Source organism: Erinaceus europaeus, chromosome 12 (assembly GCF_950295315.1).
Source record: "Erinaceus europaeus chromosome 12, mEriEur2.1, whole genome shotgun sequence".
Taxonomy (NCBI): Eukaryota; Metazoa; Chordata; class Mammalia; order Eulipotyphla; family Erinaceidae; genus Erinaceus; species Erinaceus europaeus.
This window is the reverse complement of record NC_080173.1, coordinates 79,389,928-79,406,291: the sequence shown is the minus strand read 5'-3', so window position 1 is coordinate 79,406,291 and position 16,364 is coordinate 79,389,928. Positions and strand designations below refer to the sequence as shown.

The 16,364-nt window shown below is 50.4% G+C and overlaps 1 protein-coding gene across 3 annotated transcripts in view; it reads left to right on the top strand.

The window, feature by feature from the left end:
* The window catches only part of MYO1C (myosin IC), a 35,743-nt gene extending 21,962 nt beyond the window's left edge, over positions 1-13,781 (top strand). For all 3 annotated transcript variants that reach the window (XM_007520411.3, XM_016186997.2, XM_007520413.3), the window contains exons 15-32: positions 1,894-1,988; positions 2,068-2,114; positions 2,238-2,318; positions 6,817-6,922; positions 7,029-7,146; positions 8,539-8,652; positions 8,724-8,800; positions 9,505-9,573; positions 9,682-9,766; positions 9,853-10,012; positions 10,235-10,318; positions 10,938-11,031; positions 11,119-11,174; positions 11,299-11,434; positions 11,515-11,585; positions 11,675-11,772; positions 11,849-11,948; positions 12,590-13,781. In XM_007520411.3, the coding sequence (XP_007520473.1) occupies positions 1,894-1,988; positions 2,068-2,114; positions 2,238-2,318; positions 6,817-6,922; positions 7,029-7,146; positions 8,539-8,652; positions 8,724-8,800; positions 9,505-9,573; positions 9,682-9,766; positions 9,853-10,012; positions 10,235-10,318; positions 10,938-11,031; positions 11,119-11,174; positions 11,299-11,434; positions 11,515-11,585; positions 11,675-11,772; positions 11,849-11,948; positions 12,590-12,616 (1,618 nt within the window). In that variant the 3' untranslated portion in view covers positions 12,617-13,781. The remainder of the gene's footprint in view (positions 1-1,893; positions 1,989-2,067; positions 2,115-2,237; positions 2,319-6,816; positions 6,923-7,028; positions 7,147-8,538; positions 8,653-8,723; positions 8,801-9,504; positions 9,574-9,681; positions 9,767-9,852; positions 10,013-10,234; positions 10,319-10,937; positions 11,032-11,118; positions 11,175-11,298; positions 11,435-11,514; positions 11,586-11,674; positions 11,773-11,848; positions 11,949-12,589) is intronic.
* The last annotated feature ends 2,583 nt before the right edge of the window (positions 13,782-16,364 follow it).

The window sequence follows — 16,364 nt, the reverse complement described above, 5'->3', positions numbered from 1 at the left end:
GAAAGCTTCACAAATGCTAAAGCAGAGCTACAGGTGTCTCTCTCTGTCTCTTTCCTTCTATCTCCCCCCTCCTCTAAATGTCTCTGTCTGTCTCTAATAAATACATAAATAATCTGTTAGAAAAAAAGATGGGGGTCAAGCAGTAGCGCAGCGGGTTAAGCGCAGGTGGCGCAAAGTGCAAGGACCGGCATAACGATCTCGGTTTGAGCCCCCAGCTCCCCACCTGCAGGGGTGGTCGCTTCACAAGTGGTGAAGCAGGTCTGCAGGTGTCTATCTTTCTCTCCTCCTCTCTGTCTTCCTCTCCTCTCTCCATTTCTCTCTGTCCTATCCAACAATAACAACATCAATAACAACAACAGTAATAACCACAATAATAAAAACAAGTGCAACAAAAGGGAATAAATAAAAAAAGAGAGAGAAAAAACCAAAGCCTCACTCTGGCACAAGTAATGCCAGGGGCCAAACTGGGACCTCATGCTTGAGGATCCAAAGCTTAATCCACTGCACCACCTGATTTTCCAGGGTATTTTTTTTAATTATTTTTATTTTGTTTATTGGATAGAGACAGAAATTGAGAGGACTGGGAGATAGAGAGGAAGAGAGACAGAGAGACACCTGCAGCACTGTTTCACCACTCGCAAAACTTTCCCCATGCAGGTGGAGGCCAGGGGCTCGAACCCAGGTCCTTGCGCACTGTAACGTGTGCTCAACTAGGTGCACCACCACCCAGCCCCCAGGTTTTTTTTTTTTTTTAATTTTTATTTATAAAAAGGAAACACTAACAAAACCATAGGATAAGAGGGGTACAACTCCACACAGTTCCCACCACCAGAACTCCGTATCCCATCCCCTCCCCTGATAGCTTTCCTATTCTTTAACCCTCTGGGAGTATGGATTCATGGGAATGATAGGAGAGCGAAAGAAAGAACCAGACATCACCCTGGCACATGTGCTGCTGGGGATAGAACTTGAGACCTCATGATTGAGAGTCCAGTGCTTCATCCACTGCACCACCTCCTGGACCACTTTTTCAGGGTTTTTGTTATTTTGTTTGTTTTGTTCAGTTATCACCATAGTTTCACTGCTCCAGGGTGACTATTTATTTATTTATTTTGAGATACAGAAAAGCAGAGACAGATATGAAAAGAAAGAATGACAGAGAAGAGACCACAGCTTCCTTCAGTGTGGTGGGGACTGGGCTCAAACTTAGATTAGGCACTTGGCAAAACTATCCAAGTGAGCTGCTTTGCCAGCCTTCAGCTTACACTCTTAAAATGTAGTGGGCAGGGAGTCGGGCTGTAGCGCAGCGGGTTAAGCGCAGGTGGCGCAAAGCACAAGGACCGGCATAAGGATCCCGGTTCGAACCCCGGCTCCCCACCTGCAGGGGAGTCGCTTCACAGGCGGTGAAGCAGGTCTGCAGGTGTCTATCTTTCTCTCCTCCTCTCTGTCTTCCCCTCCTCTCTCCATTTCTCTCTGTCCTATCCAACAACGACAACAACAATAATAACTACAGCAATAAAACAACAGGGGCAACAAAAGGGAATAAATAAATAAAATAAATATTAAAAAAAATGTGGTGGGCAGTTCTCAGCTCTCTGAGCAGAGTCACACATCAGCTGGAGATAGTAACCCTTAATGCAGCAGAGTGCCGGCAGTGTGGAGCCTGGATCCCAGTGGTTCTAGTACTTGCAGGACCCTGAGCAAGGCTTCCCAAGGCTTCAGTGTCCTCTTCTTTGCAGAGAAGCTGATGTCCCTGCTCTCCCTGGCTGTCGCCAGGCACAGTGGGTTGTGGGGTGGTTCTGGAAGCCTGCTTCCTCTCCTGAAGTCCATTCATCTGGCAGAGGGCATAGCCCAAGTCAGCAGTCTGTCACTTCCTCTCCTTGTCACTCCCAGGCACAAACTGGCTGACCAGCGTACCAGGAAATCTCTGGACCGCGGGGAGTTCCGCCTTCTGCACTATGCTGGGGAGGTGACCTACAGTGTGACGGGTGAGGATCCTGGAGCTGGGGCCCATGAGGGGTGCAGGGCAGGAGAGGAGCTCTTCTCACCTGTGCTCTCACTCTCCAGGGTTTTTGGATAAAAACAATGACCTTCTCTTCCGGAATCTGAAGGAGGTGAGGAGAGCTGGGGGGCAAGGGTGGGCCCTGGGCCCCTGAATGACCTCCTGACCTCAGTCCCGTATGTCTGTACTACCTGCTTCTGTGTTTCTACCCTGATCCCCTGCTCTGCCCTCACAGACCATGTGTAGCTCGGAGAATCCCATCATGAACCAGTGCTTTGACCGGAGTGAGCTCAGTGACAAGAAGAGACCAGAGACGGTATGGAGGTTGTGGGATCCAAGGGTGTGTGTGTGTGTGTGTGTGTGTGTGTGTGTGTAGATGAGGGTCTGGGTGGACCCATTAGCAAGTTGCATGTGAGCTTGGGCATATCTTGGTGTGTGCACACATGTATCTGTAAGAGGCAGCCCATGGTGCATGTATCTGGTTTCCAGCTGTGTAACCTACGTGTGAACGTCTCTCAGTGTGGGCCCTTGTGTATCAGTGTTTGTGTAGGTTTCCATGTGTGCACATATATGTGTATATGTGTCTACACACATCTGTATTTGCATGAGCACTTGCTTGTATTTGTTTATTTGGTTTTTGGTTTTGTTTTGAGCAGAACACTGCTCAGTTCTGGCTTGTGGTGGTACTGGGGAATTGTACCTGGGATCTCAGAGCCTCAGGCTTGAAAGGCTTTTGCATAACCATTATGCTGTCTCCCCAGACCCTTGTATTTGTTTTTTTTATTTTTTAAAATATTTTATTTACTAATGAGAAACATAGGAGGAAAGAGAAAGAACCAGGCATCACCCTGGTACATATGCTGCTGGGGATTGAACTCAGGACCTCATGCTTGAGAGTCCGATGCTTTGTCCACTGCGCCACCTCCTGGACCACAGTTTATTTATTTTAAATTTTTACATTATCTATATTGGATAGAGACAGAAATGGAGAGGGAAGGGAGAGATAGAAAGGGAGAGAGAGGGAGTCAGGTGGTAGCACAGCGGGTTAAGCGCACATAGTGAAAAGCGTAAGGACCGGCGTGAGGATCCTTGTTCAAGCCTCTGGCTCCACACCTGCAGGGGGGTCAATTCACAGGTGGTGAAGCAGGTCTGCAGGTGTCTTTCTCTCCCCCTCCCTGTCTTCTCCTCCTCTCTCCATTTCTCTGTCCTATCCAACAACGACGGCATCAATAACAACAATAATAATAACTACAACAAGGGCAACAAATAAATATTAAAAAAAAAAAAAAGAAAGAAGGGAGTTGGGTGGTAGCACAGTGGGTTAAGCACAGGTGACACAAAGCTCAAGGACTGGCGTAAGGATCCTGGTTTGAGCCGCTGGCTCCCCACCTGCAGGGGCGTCGCTTCACAGGCGGTGAAGCAGGTCTACAGGTGTCTATCTTTCTCTCCCCCTTTCTGTCTTCCATTCTTCTCTCCATTTCTCTCTGTCCTATCCAACAACAACGACATCAATAATAACTACAACAATAAAACAACAAGGACAACAAAAGGGAATAAATAAATATTTAAAAATTAGAAAGAAAAGAAAGGGAGACAAGGGCAATAAAAGGGAAAATAAATATTAAAAAAAAAAAGAAAGGGAGAGAGGTGATCTGGGAGGTAGCACAGTGGATAAGGCACTGGACTCTCAAGCATGAGGTTCTGAGTTCAATTCCCGGCAACACATGTACCAGAGTGATATCTGGTTCTTTCTCTTCCTATATCTCTTATAAATAAATAAATAAATAAAATATTGAGAAAAAAAAGAAAGGGAAAGAGAGGGACCAGGTGGTGGCACAGCGGGTTAAGTGTACATGGCAGAAAACACAAGGACCAGCGTAAGGATCCTGGTTCAAGCCCCGGCTCCCCACCTGCAGGGAGGTCGATTCACAGATGATGAAGCAGGTCTGCAGGTGCCTGTCTTTCTCTCCCCCATCTGTCTGCCCTCTTCTCTCGATTTCTCTCTGTCCTGTCCAGCAACAACAACAGCAATGACAACAATAATAATAACAACAACAAGGGCAACAAAATGGGAAAAAATGTCCTCCAGGAGCAGTGGATTTGTGGTGCAGGACAGCGAGCCCCAGTGAAAACCTTGGAGGCAAAAAAAAAAAAAAAAAGAAGAAAGAAAGAAAAAGAGACAGAGAGATAACTACAGTCCTGCTTTACCACTTGTGAAGCTTTGCCTTTGCAAGCGGGGACCAGGGGCTCAAACCCAGATCCTTGTGCACTCAACCAGGTGCACCACCACCTGCCCCCACTTGCTTGTATTTATTCACTCAGCAGTTATTGCTGTGGATTCAGGATAGAGAAACATTTGTGGTCTCACAAAACTGTGCACAAGGTGTTCTGGAAACAGACAAAAGATGTGGGCCGGGTAGTGGTGCACTGGGTTAAGCATACAGTATCAAGTGCAAGGACCTGTGCAAGGATCCTGGTTCAAGCCTCCAGTTCCCCACTTGCAGGGAGGGTCGCTTCACAAGCGGTAAAGCAGGTCTGCAGGTGTATTTCTCTCCTTCTCTCTTTCTTCCCCTCTTCTCTCCATTTCTCTGTCCTATGGGGAAAAAAAAAAAACACTGAAAAAATGGCCACAGGAGCAGTGGACTAGTATTCATAGTGCTGGCACCAAGTCCCAGAGGCAAAAAAGAAAAGAAAAAGAGACTAGGATCAGTAAACTGCTGCTAGAAGGAAAAGGGTTGGGAGGCATGGGAGGCTTCCTGGAAGGGGAAGCATCTAAGATGACTTGGGAATGAGCAAATACTTGTTAGATGGACCTAGAGAAAGGATACTGTATGTAGCAAGAGAGCCCATATGCAGATAGTCCAGAAAAAAAAAAAAGCAGACAGCTGACAGGAGAGGCTGGGAAAGATAGGTGTGGCCATTGGTGCCAGTTGCCAGCAATGCCAGTGAGCTGTGAGCAGAGGGGTGGTTGTGGGCTTGGCAGGTGGAGGGTAGGGCAGGCTGGGGGGAGGTTCTAAGCTGAGACTTGTTTGGCAGGGAGGGCGTGAGCACCTTATTGTGCCAGCCTCTGCTCCCCACGCCTCCCCCCCCCCCAAGCACTCATCACTGGCCTCAGTACCCCCCTTCCACTAAGATACATCCCTTCCTGCCAGACCTTTCCAGCCACAGACTGGTGCACCCCTGCTCCCCAAGCAGCCCCTAGGAACCCTAGGCTCCTGGTTTATAGGAGGCCTTTGCCAGTCTCCCATGTCTGCTCCTTCTGTGTCCCTAACTCAGAGGGACCTGGGGGCTAGAAATCCGGACAGTGGGCCTGGCAGTGGTGCACTTGGTTGAGCAGGAACACATTATATGCACGAACACTGTTCATGTTTACTCAGGCCACCCCTGCCTGCAGTGCCTGTCTGCCCCACTCCCTTCTGACCCCCTTCTCCTTAAGCTGTATTATTTTTTCTTTTTACTTGATAGGATTGAGAGGGAAGGGGAAGATAGGGGGAGAGAAAAAGAGAGAGACCTACAGACCTGCTTCACCACTCATGAAGCTTCTCCCCTGCAGGTGGAGAACTGGGGTTTAACCCAAGTCCTTGCACAGAGTAACATTTGTGTCCAACCAGGCGGACCACCAGGCTCCCCTCCATTTAAAAAAGATTTATTGGGCTGGGGAGATAGCATAATGGTTATGGAAAGAGGGAGTTTTATACTTGAGGCTCCAAGGTCCCAGGTTCAGTCCCGTGCACCATCATAAGTCAGAGCTGAGTAGTGCTCTCGTAAAAAATATAAAATAGGAGTCGGGCTGTAGCGCAGCGGGTTAAGCGCAGGTGGCGCAAAGCACAAGGACCGGCGTCAGGATCCCGGTTCGAACCCCGGCTCCCCACCTGCAGGGGAGTCGCTTCACAAGCGGTGAAGCAGGTCTGCAGGTGTCTGTCTTTCTCTCCTCCTCTCTGTCTTCCCCTCTCTCCATTTCTCTCTGTCCTATCCAACAATGACAATAATAACTACAATAATAATAATTAAAAAAAAAGGGCAACAAAAGGGAATAAATAAATAAATATTTTTTAAAATAATAATAAAATAAAATAAATTAAATTAAAAGGAGGGACTGGGTGGTGGTGATAGACCCAGTTAAACCATTAGTACTATGCGCAAAGATCTGCACAAGGAACCGGGTTCAAGACCCCACTCCTCACCTGTAGCAGGGATGCTTCACAAGCAGTGAAGCAGGTCTGCAGGTGTCTCTCTGTCTATCTCCCTGTCTCCCCCTTCCCTCTCAATGTCTGTCCTAGCCAGTAAAATGAAGAAAAAAGAAAATGGCCGCCAGCTGTGGCTTCATAGTGCTAGCACCAAGCCCCAGTGAAACCCTGAAGACAAAAAAAAAATAAAAAGTAAAAATTTTAAATGTTTATTTGCTTATTCATGAGAGGAGGGAGGAGAGAGAAAGAGAATTAGACAATCAGTTTTATCACATTTGATGCCTGGGTTTCCAGATCTTTACTAAGGAGGCTGCTGCTTACAGAGACCTGATGTCCTTGGAAGGCAGAGAAATACCAGACCACTACTGAGCTCTCTGGTTTATAGTGGTGCGGGGGATTGAACTTGGGACTTTGGAGCCTCAGGCATGAGATTCTTTGCATAACCATTATGCTATCTATCCCCACCCAGTAACACTTAAACACACTGATTTTTTCAAACTTTGAACTATAACCAGCTAAAACTCTTACTAAAAACTGAATTATTGGCAATTCCCTCTCAGGACCTTAGTTGCTTTACCCAGGAGAGGAGCAGACCAACCTTGCATTGGCCCTTCTCCTCCCCCCCAGGTTGCCACCCAGTTCAAGATGAGCCTTCTGCAGCTGGTGGAGATCCTGAAGTCCAAGGAGCCAGCCTACATCCGCTGCATCAAGCCCAATGATGCTAAGCAACCTGGTAGGTCCCTCCCGCCCTTGGGGCCTGTGTGGTTGGCCTCCCTGATGGTGCTGCTAGCCTTCCATCTGTCTGTGGTAGACCGCTAACCAGCCCCTTCCCTCCCTAGGCCGCTTTGACGAAGTGCTGATTCGACACCAGGTGAAGTACCTGGGGCTGATGGAGAACCTGCGCGTGCGCAGAGCCGGCTTCGCCTACCGCCGCAAATACGAAGCTTTTCTGCAGAGGTGGGCGGGAAGTGGGGAAGGGATGACAGGAGCCCAGATCCGGGAGGGAGGACAGGGACTCTGATGCAGAGACTCTGGGCTGCTGTGGAACTGATGTCAAACTTGGTACAGAGGAACACCAGCCTGCTCAGGCATTGCCTCCATGGGGACCTGGGTAGGGGGTCCATGAGATGTGTGTCCACAGACCTGTCACCAGAGTAAAGGCTGTGTAGAGGACCAGGAGAGAGCTCACTGAGTAGCTTGTGCACTGTACCATGCATGAGACCCTGAGTGTGAGCCCTAGCACCACATGGGGGTGCCACAACACTGGGTAAGATCCATGGATACTGGAGCAGAGCTGGTCTCCCTCCCTCTCTCTGTCTAAAATTAGAAGAATGAAAAGGCTGTGGTGATGGTGATAGCCATGATGTTGAGGAAACAAAACAAAACAAACAAAAACCCAGGTTGACCCTGGGGGCTGGTGAGATAGCTCACATATCTGGTGGGACAAGGGTGCCCTGTTTGCCGTACTTGGACGCACACTCCAGCCCCCGGTACACCACATGGTAGTACCCTGGTACCAGGGGAAACTTAAGTACTATGGTTTCTCTCCCTTCCTTTCTATCTTTCTGTCTGAAAAGGTCAGCCCATAGTGACGGAACCCTGGTGATGACTAAATAAATGATTAGAAGAAGAAAAAGAGAGAGTGAGAGGAAGGCAGAATTGTCCTGTATGAGACCCCAGAGCGGGGTGGGGGTGGGGGTAGGTATCTACAAAGAGGAGTTCCCTACCAATCTCAGCAACGATGCCTCCATTTATTCCTAATTTAGGGGGTTAGGGATTAGGAAGGAGATCAGCTGTGAGCCTCACCTGTAGTTTTCTGGTTGTTGTGTGTGTGTGTGTGTGTGTGCGTGTGCGTGTGCGTGTGTGTGTGTGTGTTATTATTCCCTTTTGTTGCCCTTGTTGTTTTATTGTTGTAGTTATTGTATTGATGTCGTCATTGTTGGATAAGACAGAAATGGAGAGAGGAGGGGAAGACGGGGAGAGAAAGATAGACACCTGCAGACCCGCTTCACTGCCTGTGAAGCGTCTCCCCTGCAGGTGGGGAGCTGGGGGCTAGAACTGGGATCCTTACACTGGTCCTTGCACTTTGCACCACCTGCACTTAACCTGTTGTGCTACCGCCCAACTCCCCACCTCTGCAGTTTTCTAGCTCCCTGGTCTTAGGCAAATGCAAACACCATGATTTCCTCACCTTTGTAGTAGTAAACTGGCCCTCCAGACATTTCTTTGAACTGTGAGAAAACCACTGGAAGTACCCAGCATGTACCTGGGAAAGCTGGTTTCTGCCCCTAGAGCAGAGTGCTGGCTAGGGTAGGGAACTAAGTGAGTTTCTGCTCCCCCTGTCCCCAGGTACAAGTCTCTGTGTCCAGAGACGTGGCCCGTATGGGCAGGACGGCCTCAGGATGGGGTGGCTGTGCTGCTCAGGCACCTGGGCTACAAGCCAGAAGAGTACAAGATGGGCAGGTGAGTAGTGCCTACACCTGGTATTAGAGACGTGGGTGAGAATCAGAGGTTGATCACCGCTGCCCTCCCAGGACCAAGATCTTCATCCGCTTCCCCAAGACCCTGTTTGCCACAGAAGATGCCCTGGAGGTCCGGCGGCAAGACCTGGGTAAGAGACAGACCCGTTCTTCCTGTCCTGGTGGGCTCCCTCCTGGAGAGCAGGAGAGAAATCACTTAACTAGCCCAGTCCACTCCTCCTTCAGGAACTCAAGCTCGTCCACATACAGCTGCCTTTTCCCCTACCAGCCCAGTACCAAACCCCAAGCATGTTTTCTCATTCCTCTATTCCCTTTAACTCTCTTTCATTTATTTACCCATATTTATACTGTCACTCATTCGGCTACTCCCTCATTCATCATTTATGCCTCTTGGTGAACTCTGGTTATTTGTTCCTGTTTGGTGCCAGGCTTCACGTCAGCATGATTTAGTTCCAGTGAACTACACACACACACACACAACACCGAAGTTCAGATGGAGACAGGGAGTAGGATATAAGACAGAATAGAGGGAGAGGGTAGTTAGTTAGCTCAATGGTTATGCAAAGAGCCTCAGGCAAGTCCCTGGTTCAACACCCCCCCCCACACACACACACACACAAACACAAAATAAGCCAGAGTTGAGCAGTGGGAGATAAGAAGCAGAGGGGAGAGGGAGACCCACACACCCCCAAAGCACTCCATTCATGAACCATGTCCTGGTACTGTGCACAGTGCTCCTATGTGATGCCAGGGGCTGAAACCTGGGTCTTCATGCGTGGTAAAGTGTGCGCCCTGCAGGGTGAGATATATCCCAGACCTTCTTTCTCAACCACAGCCACAAAGATCCAGGCCACCTGGAAGGGCTTTCACTGGCGGCAGAAATTCCTCCGGGTGAAAACATCAGGTGGGGCTGGGGCCCAGAAATCTTCAGGGGGGAGGAGCTGAGGTGGGGCTGGGGCTGGGCCATCATGGTGAGGAGATGGAGGTCAGCCACCATCTGTGGTCTCTGCAGCCATCTGCATCCAGTCATGGTGGCGTGGAACACTGGGCCGAAGAAAGGCAGCCAAGAGGAAGTGGGCGGCACAGACGATCCGGAAGTGAGCAGTTGGAGTGCCTTGAGGTGGGTGTAGAGCACAGAGCTCATGGGGACCTGTTCCCCAATGTCTCCCCCTCCCCTGCCCAGGCTGATCCGTGGCTTCATCCTGCGCCATGCACCCCGTTGCCCCGAGAATGCCTTCTTCCTGGACCATGTGCGCACCTCTTTTTTGCTCAACCTGAGGCGACAGTTGCCCCGGAACATCCTGGACACTTCCTGGCCCACACCCCCACCTGCCCTGCGTGAGGTCCGTGAGCCCCCCCTGCCGACTGCAATGTGCTCAAATGCCTATATAGCCAGGGGTACCTGGAGCTGGGTCGTGGAGAGTCAGGACTCAGGAATGGAAGGGTTGTCTTGGCTGAGGGGTAGCGCTTAGGCAGCAGCCTGGTAGTGAGTATATGCCCCACAGCCTGCAGAAGAAGGGGAGCTAGGTTGACTCAGTACTTCACCCCCCCCCCCAATTCCATAGGCCTCAGAGCTTCTGCGGGAGCTGTGCATGAAGAACATGGTCTGGAAGTACTGCCGGAACATCAGCCCCGAGTGGAAGCAGCAGGTGTGAAGAATGAGGCACTCGTGGACTAGTTAATAAAGGCCGGGGAGCAGCAGGCACCCACCCAGGAAGAGTGCTGCTGCAGGGGTAGCACTTACGTGGCCTCATGCTTGAAGGAGAGGTTGGAGTAGATTGTGGGGTGCAAATAGGGTTCTCTTCTGGACCTGGCTTCACTGGGTTGATGCCCAGAGCTGTCTGTGGAAAGGTCACTACTTTCCTCTGATTGTCTTAGAGTGACAGCTAAGGCTCCCGAGAGTGTCATTGGTGTTCACTGTGCCTCATGCCTGCACCCTCAGCATTGGATGATGCTGACTGGCCTGTCCAGCTCCAGCTAACCCATAGCTGCTGTGGGCTTTAGTGACCAGCCAGCATCCAGACTCAGGTGGAGCTGAGCCTCCCAGACTCCAGGGTCTGATACAGTGGATCTGGACTCTTGACACTGTGATTATGACCCTTTGGGGGCTCTCTGTGCCTTGGTTGGTAGGGGGTGTGGGTAGGGAGAGGAAGCCCCTTGCAGGTAAGGCTCAGCCTTCTGGAGCTGGGACCAGGGAGAGGGTGAGAGAGGCTGTCTAGGTCCTTGTTCCTGTTCTAATACTCCTCCCTCCCACCCTTACCTCCTCAGCTGCAGCAAAAAGCCGTGGCTAGTGAGATCTTCAAGGGCAAGAAGGACAACTATCCCCAGAGTGTCCCCAGGCTCTTCATCAGCACGAGGCTTGGTGAGCCCCTGCCTTCCCAGTCCCCTTCACCATCCCATGACCCCACCCCCACCCCCACTATAGCCCTCTCCCCCATCTGGGTTGTAGGTGCAGATGAGATCAGCCCCAAAGTGTTGCAGGCCCTGGGCTCTGAGCCCATCCAGGTGAGAGGCGCCGTAGCCCTGGTCTAGCACAGTCTGGGTCCTGCTGCTCTGGGGCCTCACATTGTGGGCAGGGGATGGGGGGGTGAGTCCCCTGAGTCCCCTCAGCCTGGCCCTCTGTCCTCAGTACGCCGTGCCTGTGGTCAAGTATGATCGCAAGGGCTACAAGCCCCGCTCCCGGCAACTGCTGCTGACGCCCAACGCCGTGGTCATCGTGGAGGACACCAAGGTCAAACAGAGAATCGAGTATGCCAACCTGACAGGTGAGCCAGCATCTCGGGTTGGCCGGGGAGCCAGAGGTGATCGTGACACTTGACCCCTGACCTCTGCCCTGTTCACTCAGGAATCTCCGTCAGCAGCCTGAGCGACAGCCTCTTCGTACTGCACGTGCAGCGTGAGGACAACAAGCAGAAGGTGCTCCTTTGCCATGGGGGCTGGGGTCCTGGGTTCCATAGCTCTGGGCAGGGCTGACACCCACCCCCCACCCTGTCTGGGCCCCTCAGGGAGATGTGGTGCTGCAGAGTGACCACGTGATTGAGACCCTGACCAAGACGGCCCTCAGTGCTGACCGGGTGAACAACATCAACATCAATCAGGGCAGGTGAGTTGGGTAGTTGCGGGTATTGAGGGGACCCCTGGACACAGAGGGCAACCTCCACTCACCCCCTTCTCTGCAGCATCACGTTTGCAGGGGGCCCCGGCAGGGATGGCACTATTGACTTCACACCGGGCTCAGAGCTCCTCATCACCAAGGCCAAGAATGGGCACCTGGCTGTGGTGAGTGGGGCCTGGAAAACAACAGCCCACTTCCTGAGGGATGCCCTCAGTGGCCAAGGCCTCCCTGGTAGTACTTGGCAGAGCCTGGGCACCTCACCCATGAGACTCAATCCAAAGAGTACCATACTACCCACTTCCTCCTACTGCCCATTAAGGGCTGAAGAGAGGGGCCAGGTAGTGACACACCTGGTTAAGCGCTCACATTACAGTGTGCAAGGACCTGGGTTTGAGCCCCTGGTCCCCACCTGCAAGTGGGAAGCTTCACGAGTGGTGAAACAGGACTGCAGGTGTCTGTGTCTCCCTCTCAATCTCCCCCTCCCCTCTCAATTTCTCTGTCTCTACCCAATAATAAATAAAAAACATTTTTTTAAAAGAAGGGCTGAAGAGTGAGGCCCCTTGAGCCCCCACTCAGTGCAGAGGTTCATAAAGATAGCTGCATGTGGGGAAGGCTGGGGGTGAGGTGGGGTTTGCCAGGCGGGAGGGGAGGTCTGCCCTAGCGAGGGCAGGGATTTCTGTGGAAGTCAGACCAGAGGTTCCAGGAGTGAGGCTGCTAAACACTTGGCCGCTCCCAGCACTGCTGCTGCTTGTATCTTGATACCACACACCCAGCACCTTCCAGCTGCTTCTCCCTCTCCCCACAGGTGGCCCCACGGCTGAACTCTCGGTGATGAACGTGCCCCCAGACCCCTGCCACTTCCCAGTGCTTTGCTTACCCTCTCCTCCTTTTCCCAGTTACCAAAGACTCGAGCTTCCAGACAGGGACACAGGGACACCTCGAAGCCCACTGACAAAGCTCTGGCCTTGCCTACCCCTGTCTTAAAGGGACAGCAGAGGCCAGAGAGCTGCCCCAGGAGTGGGCCAGGCCGGGCCACAGCAATAGGAATGCAGGGGCCAGAGCCAGCCACACCAGCCCTACTGCCGATGCCAAATCTTTGAGGGAAGGGAACTTTTGCTGAGGTTTTCTCTGAGATTTTCTTTTTCATGCTTTATAGGAAACTATTTTTTGAAAAAATGAAAAGCCATTTTCCCACCTGAAGACACACTGGATGTGTTTTTCCCTGACTCCCACAGGGCAGGGAACGTAGGTGAGAGGTTGGGCGGTCTGGGCCCTGGTGCCCTCTTCCCTGCTCAGGCCACCCTCTCCTCCTTGTTCCTCCGACACCTTGTCTGTCTGTCTGCCTGCCCATCTGTACTCTGCAGCCCACTCCAACATCCCTCTGGGTGCTGAGACCACTCATAGCAGCCCCCTTCCTCCTACCTTAAAAATGCCTTTTCAGTCTCATCGCCCCAGCCCAAGGGTGCCCTGGGCTGAGGGAAGAGTCTTAGCTGGAGGATTTGGAAGACAGAGAGATCACCCACTCTAGCCTCCTGGCATGAACAGGAGACAAAAGCCCAAAAAGGGAAGGCCCAAGGTCACCCAGGAGGTTGGGACAAAACCAGGACTGCATCTCTGTTCTCAGCACATCTTACTGCCTCTACTAGGGGCAAGGAGCCTCATGAAACAGGCTCATGTTTTAAGGGTACATATGGCTCCCTGACCAGCAATCATTCTGGGGAGCCATCAGGCGGGAGGAGCACTTCTGCCTGGGCTCATGCCTTAGGATGACAAACACCCTGACCGCCACCTGGGCCCCTCCCTGTCCCAACAGCCCAGGGAAGGGGCTGGCCTCTGGAGAAGCTGCAGGGCCATCACTTCTTTCTGCTGCTGCCCCTCACATCTCCAGAGGAGCTGGGGGCTGCCCATTGCCTCTGTGCCCTGCTGGGGGCCTTGGCCCACTGCTGACATTTCTGCAATCCAGAGAAACACTAAATAAAGCAATATGTGTTTGCCAATACTGTTGTCCTTGTGAGTGTGAGGAAAGGGAGAGGACCCCTAGAAGGCAGCCAGGGGCCCTATATCACCATTCTTGCCAAGTTTGTAAAAGGAAGGAAGTAAGGCCATCTCCCTAGGGGAAAGAGCAGGAGTAAATAGTTTCTAGTTCTGTTTTAGACCTCTTTATTGGGTCAGGGAGGCAGCCCAGAGGTTTCTGCAACAGGCTTTCATGCCTGAGACTTGGAGGTCCCAGGTTCAATCCCTGGCACAGCTATGAACCAGTGTTGAGCAGTGATCTGGTTGAGAAAGGGCAGGGCAGGGCAAGGTGAAGAGAAGAAGAAGAAGAAGAAGAGGTTCAGGAGACGGCATAGTGACTAGACGGCATAGTGACTAGACGGCATAGTGACTAGACGGCATAGTGACTAGAACATGGGCCTCTCACTCTTTTTTTTTTTTTAAACCAGAGCACTGCTCAGCTCTGGTTTATGGTGGTGCGGGCGATTGGGGGGTTGAACCTGGGACTCTGGAGCCTCAGGCATGAAAGTCTCTTTTCTTTGCATAACCATTATGCTGTCTACCCCGTCCCATTTTTTTCTCCTCCCACCAGTTATCAGCTGCTTATCAGCACTGGCTTGCCTAATGGTTCCATTGCTCACAGTGGACATTATTATTATTTATTATTATTGTTTTAGTTTGAGAAGACAGAAATTGAAAGGGGAAGGGGAGATAGGGAGAGAGAAAAACACCTGCATCATTAGTGAAGCTTCACCCTTACATGTAGGGATTAAGGACTTGAACTGAACCTAGGACATTGCACATGCTGTGTGTGTGCAACTGAGTGTACCTCCACTTGACCCTTTATTTTATTTATTTGAATTCAGTTTAGTTTTTATTATTTTTATTTGACAGACATGGCCAGAAATTGAGAGGAATAGGGAGGTAGAGACAGGGTGGAGGGTAGAGAGCATAATGGTTATGCAAAGAGACTCTCATACCTGAGCCTCCAAAATCACAGGTTCAATCCCCAACACCACTATAAACCAGAACTGAACTGTACTCTGGTAAGAAAAAATATAAGTTTTAAGAGAGAGATACCTGCAGCACTGCTTCACTATTCGTGAAGCTTTGCCCCTGCAGGTGGGGACCGGGGGCTTGAACCCAGGTCCTTATGCATTGTAACATGCATTCAACCAGGTGCGACACCACCCAGGCCCTCCCCCACCCCTTTTTCTTATTTAGAGAAATGAGAAGAAAGTGGTCCAGTAGTGGGGCTAGGTGGTGGCACACTTGGTTAAACGCTCACAATAGGGTCCCAGGTTCAAGCTCCCTGCTCCCCACCTGCAGGGGAGTTGCTTCATAGGCAGCAGCAGGTCTGCAGGTGTCTATCTTTCTCTCTCCATCTTCCCCTCCTCTCTCCATTTCTCTCTGTCCTATCCAACAACAACATCAATAACAACAATAATAACTACAATAAAACAACAAGGGAAACAAAAGGGAAAATAAATATAAGAAAATGAAAAATAATTAAAAAGAAATAAAATTAAAAATAAATAAATAAAATTGTGGGAGGTGGCTCAGTGGATAAGGCATCAGACTCTCAAGCATGAGGGGACCCCAAGTTCAATCCCTGGAAGCACATGTACCAGAGTGATGTCTGGCTCTTTCTACTATGTTTCTCATTAATCTTTTTTTTCTTTTAAGATTTTTTCTCCAGAGCACTGATCAGCTCTGGCTTTTGGTGGTGCAGGGGATTGAACCTGGGACTTTGGAGCCTCAGGCATGAGAATCTCTTTGCATAACAATTATGCTATCTACCCCTGCCCTTTTTATTTCTTTTTTTTTTTTTTAATTTCTTTATTCATGAGAAAGGCAGGAGGAGAGAAAGAACCAGACATCACTCTGGTACATGTGCTGCCAGGGATTGAACTCAGGACCTCAAGCATGAGAGTCCAGTGTTTTATCTACTACACCACCTCCTGGACCACATAAATAAAATCTTTAAAAAAAAATCTTTTTTAATTTAATTTATTTATTGGATAGAGACAGAAATTGAGAAGGGAGAGGGAGATAGAGATGGAGAGAGACAGACACCTGCAGCCCCGGTTCACTACTCATCAAGCTTTCCCCCTGAAGTTGGGGGACATTGTAACATGCACTCAACCAGGTGCACCACCACCTGTTCCCTAATAAACTCTTTACAAAAAAGAAATGGAGGGGGCTGGGTGGTGATGCACCAGGTTAAGCACACATAATACAAAGCTCAAGGATCCCAGTTCAAGCCTCCGGCTCCCTTCCTGTAAGAGGTCGCTTCACAAGTGGTGAAGCACATATGCAAGTGTGTCTGTCTCACTCTGTCTTCCCTCTCAATTTCTCTCTGTCCTATCTAAAAATGAAAAATGGCCACTAGGAGCAGTGGATTTGTAGTGCTGGCACGGAGCCCCAGGAATAATCCTGGAGGCAAAAAAAAAAAAAAAGAATAGAAGAAAAGAAATAGAGGAAAGCAACAAGGGTAACAAAAGGGAATATATCAATAAAATAGAAAAGAAAAATGGAGAAAGAGACACAGAACTGCTCTACTGCTCCTGATACTTCCCCCTGCAGGT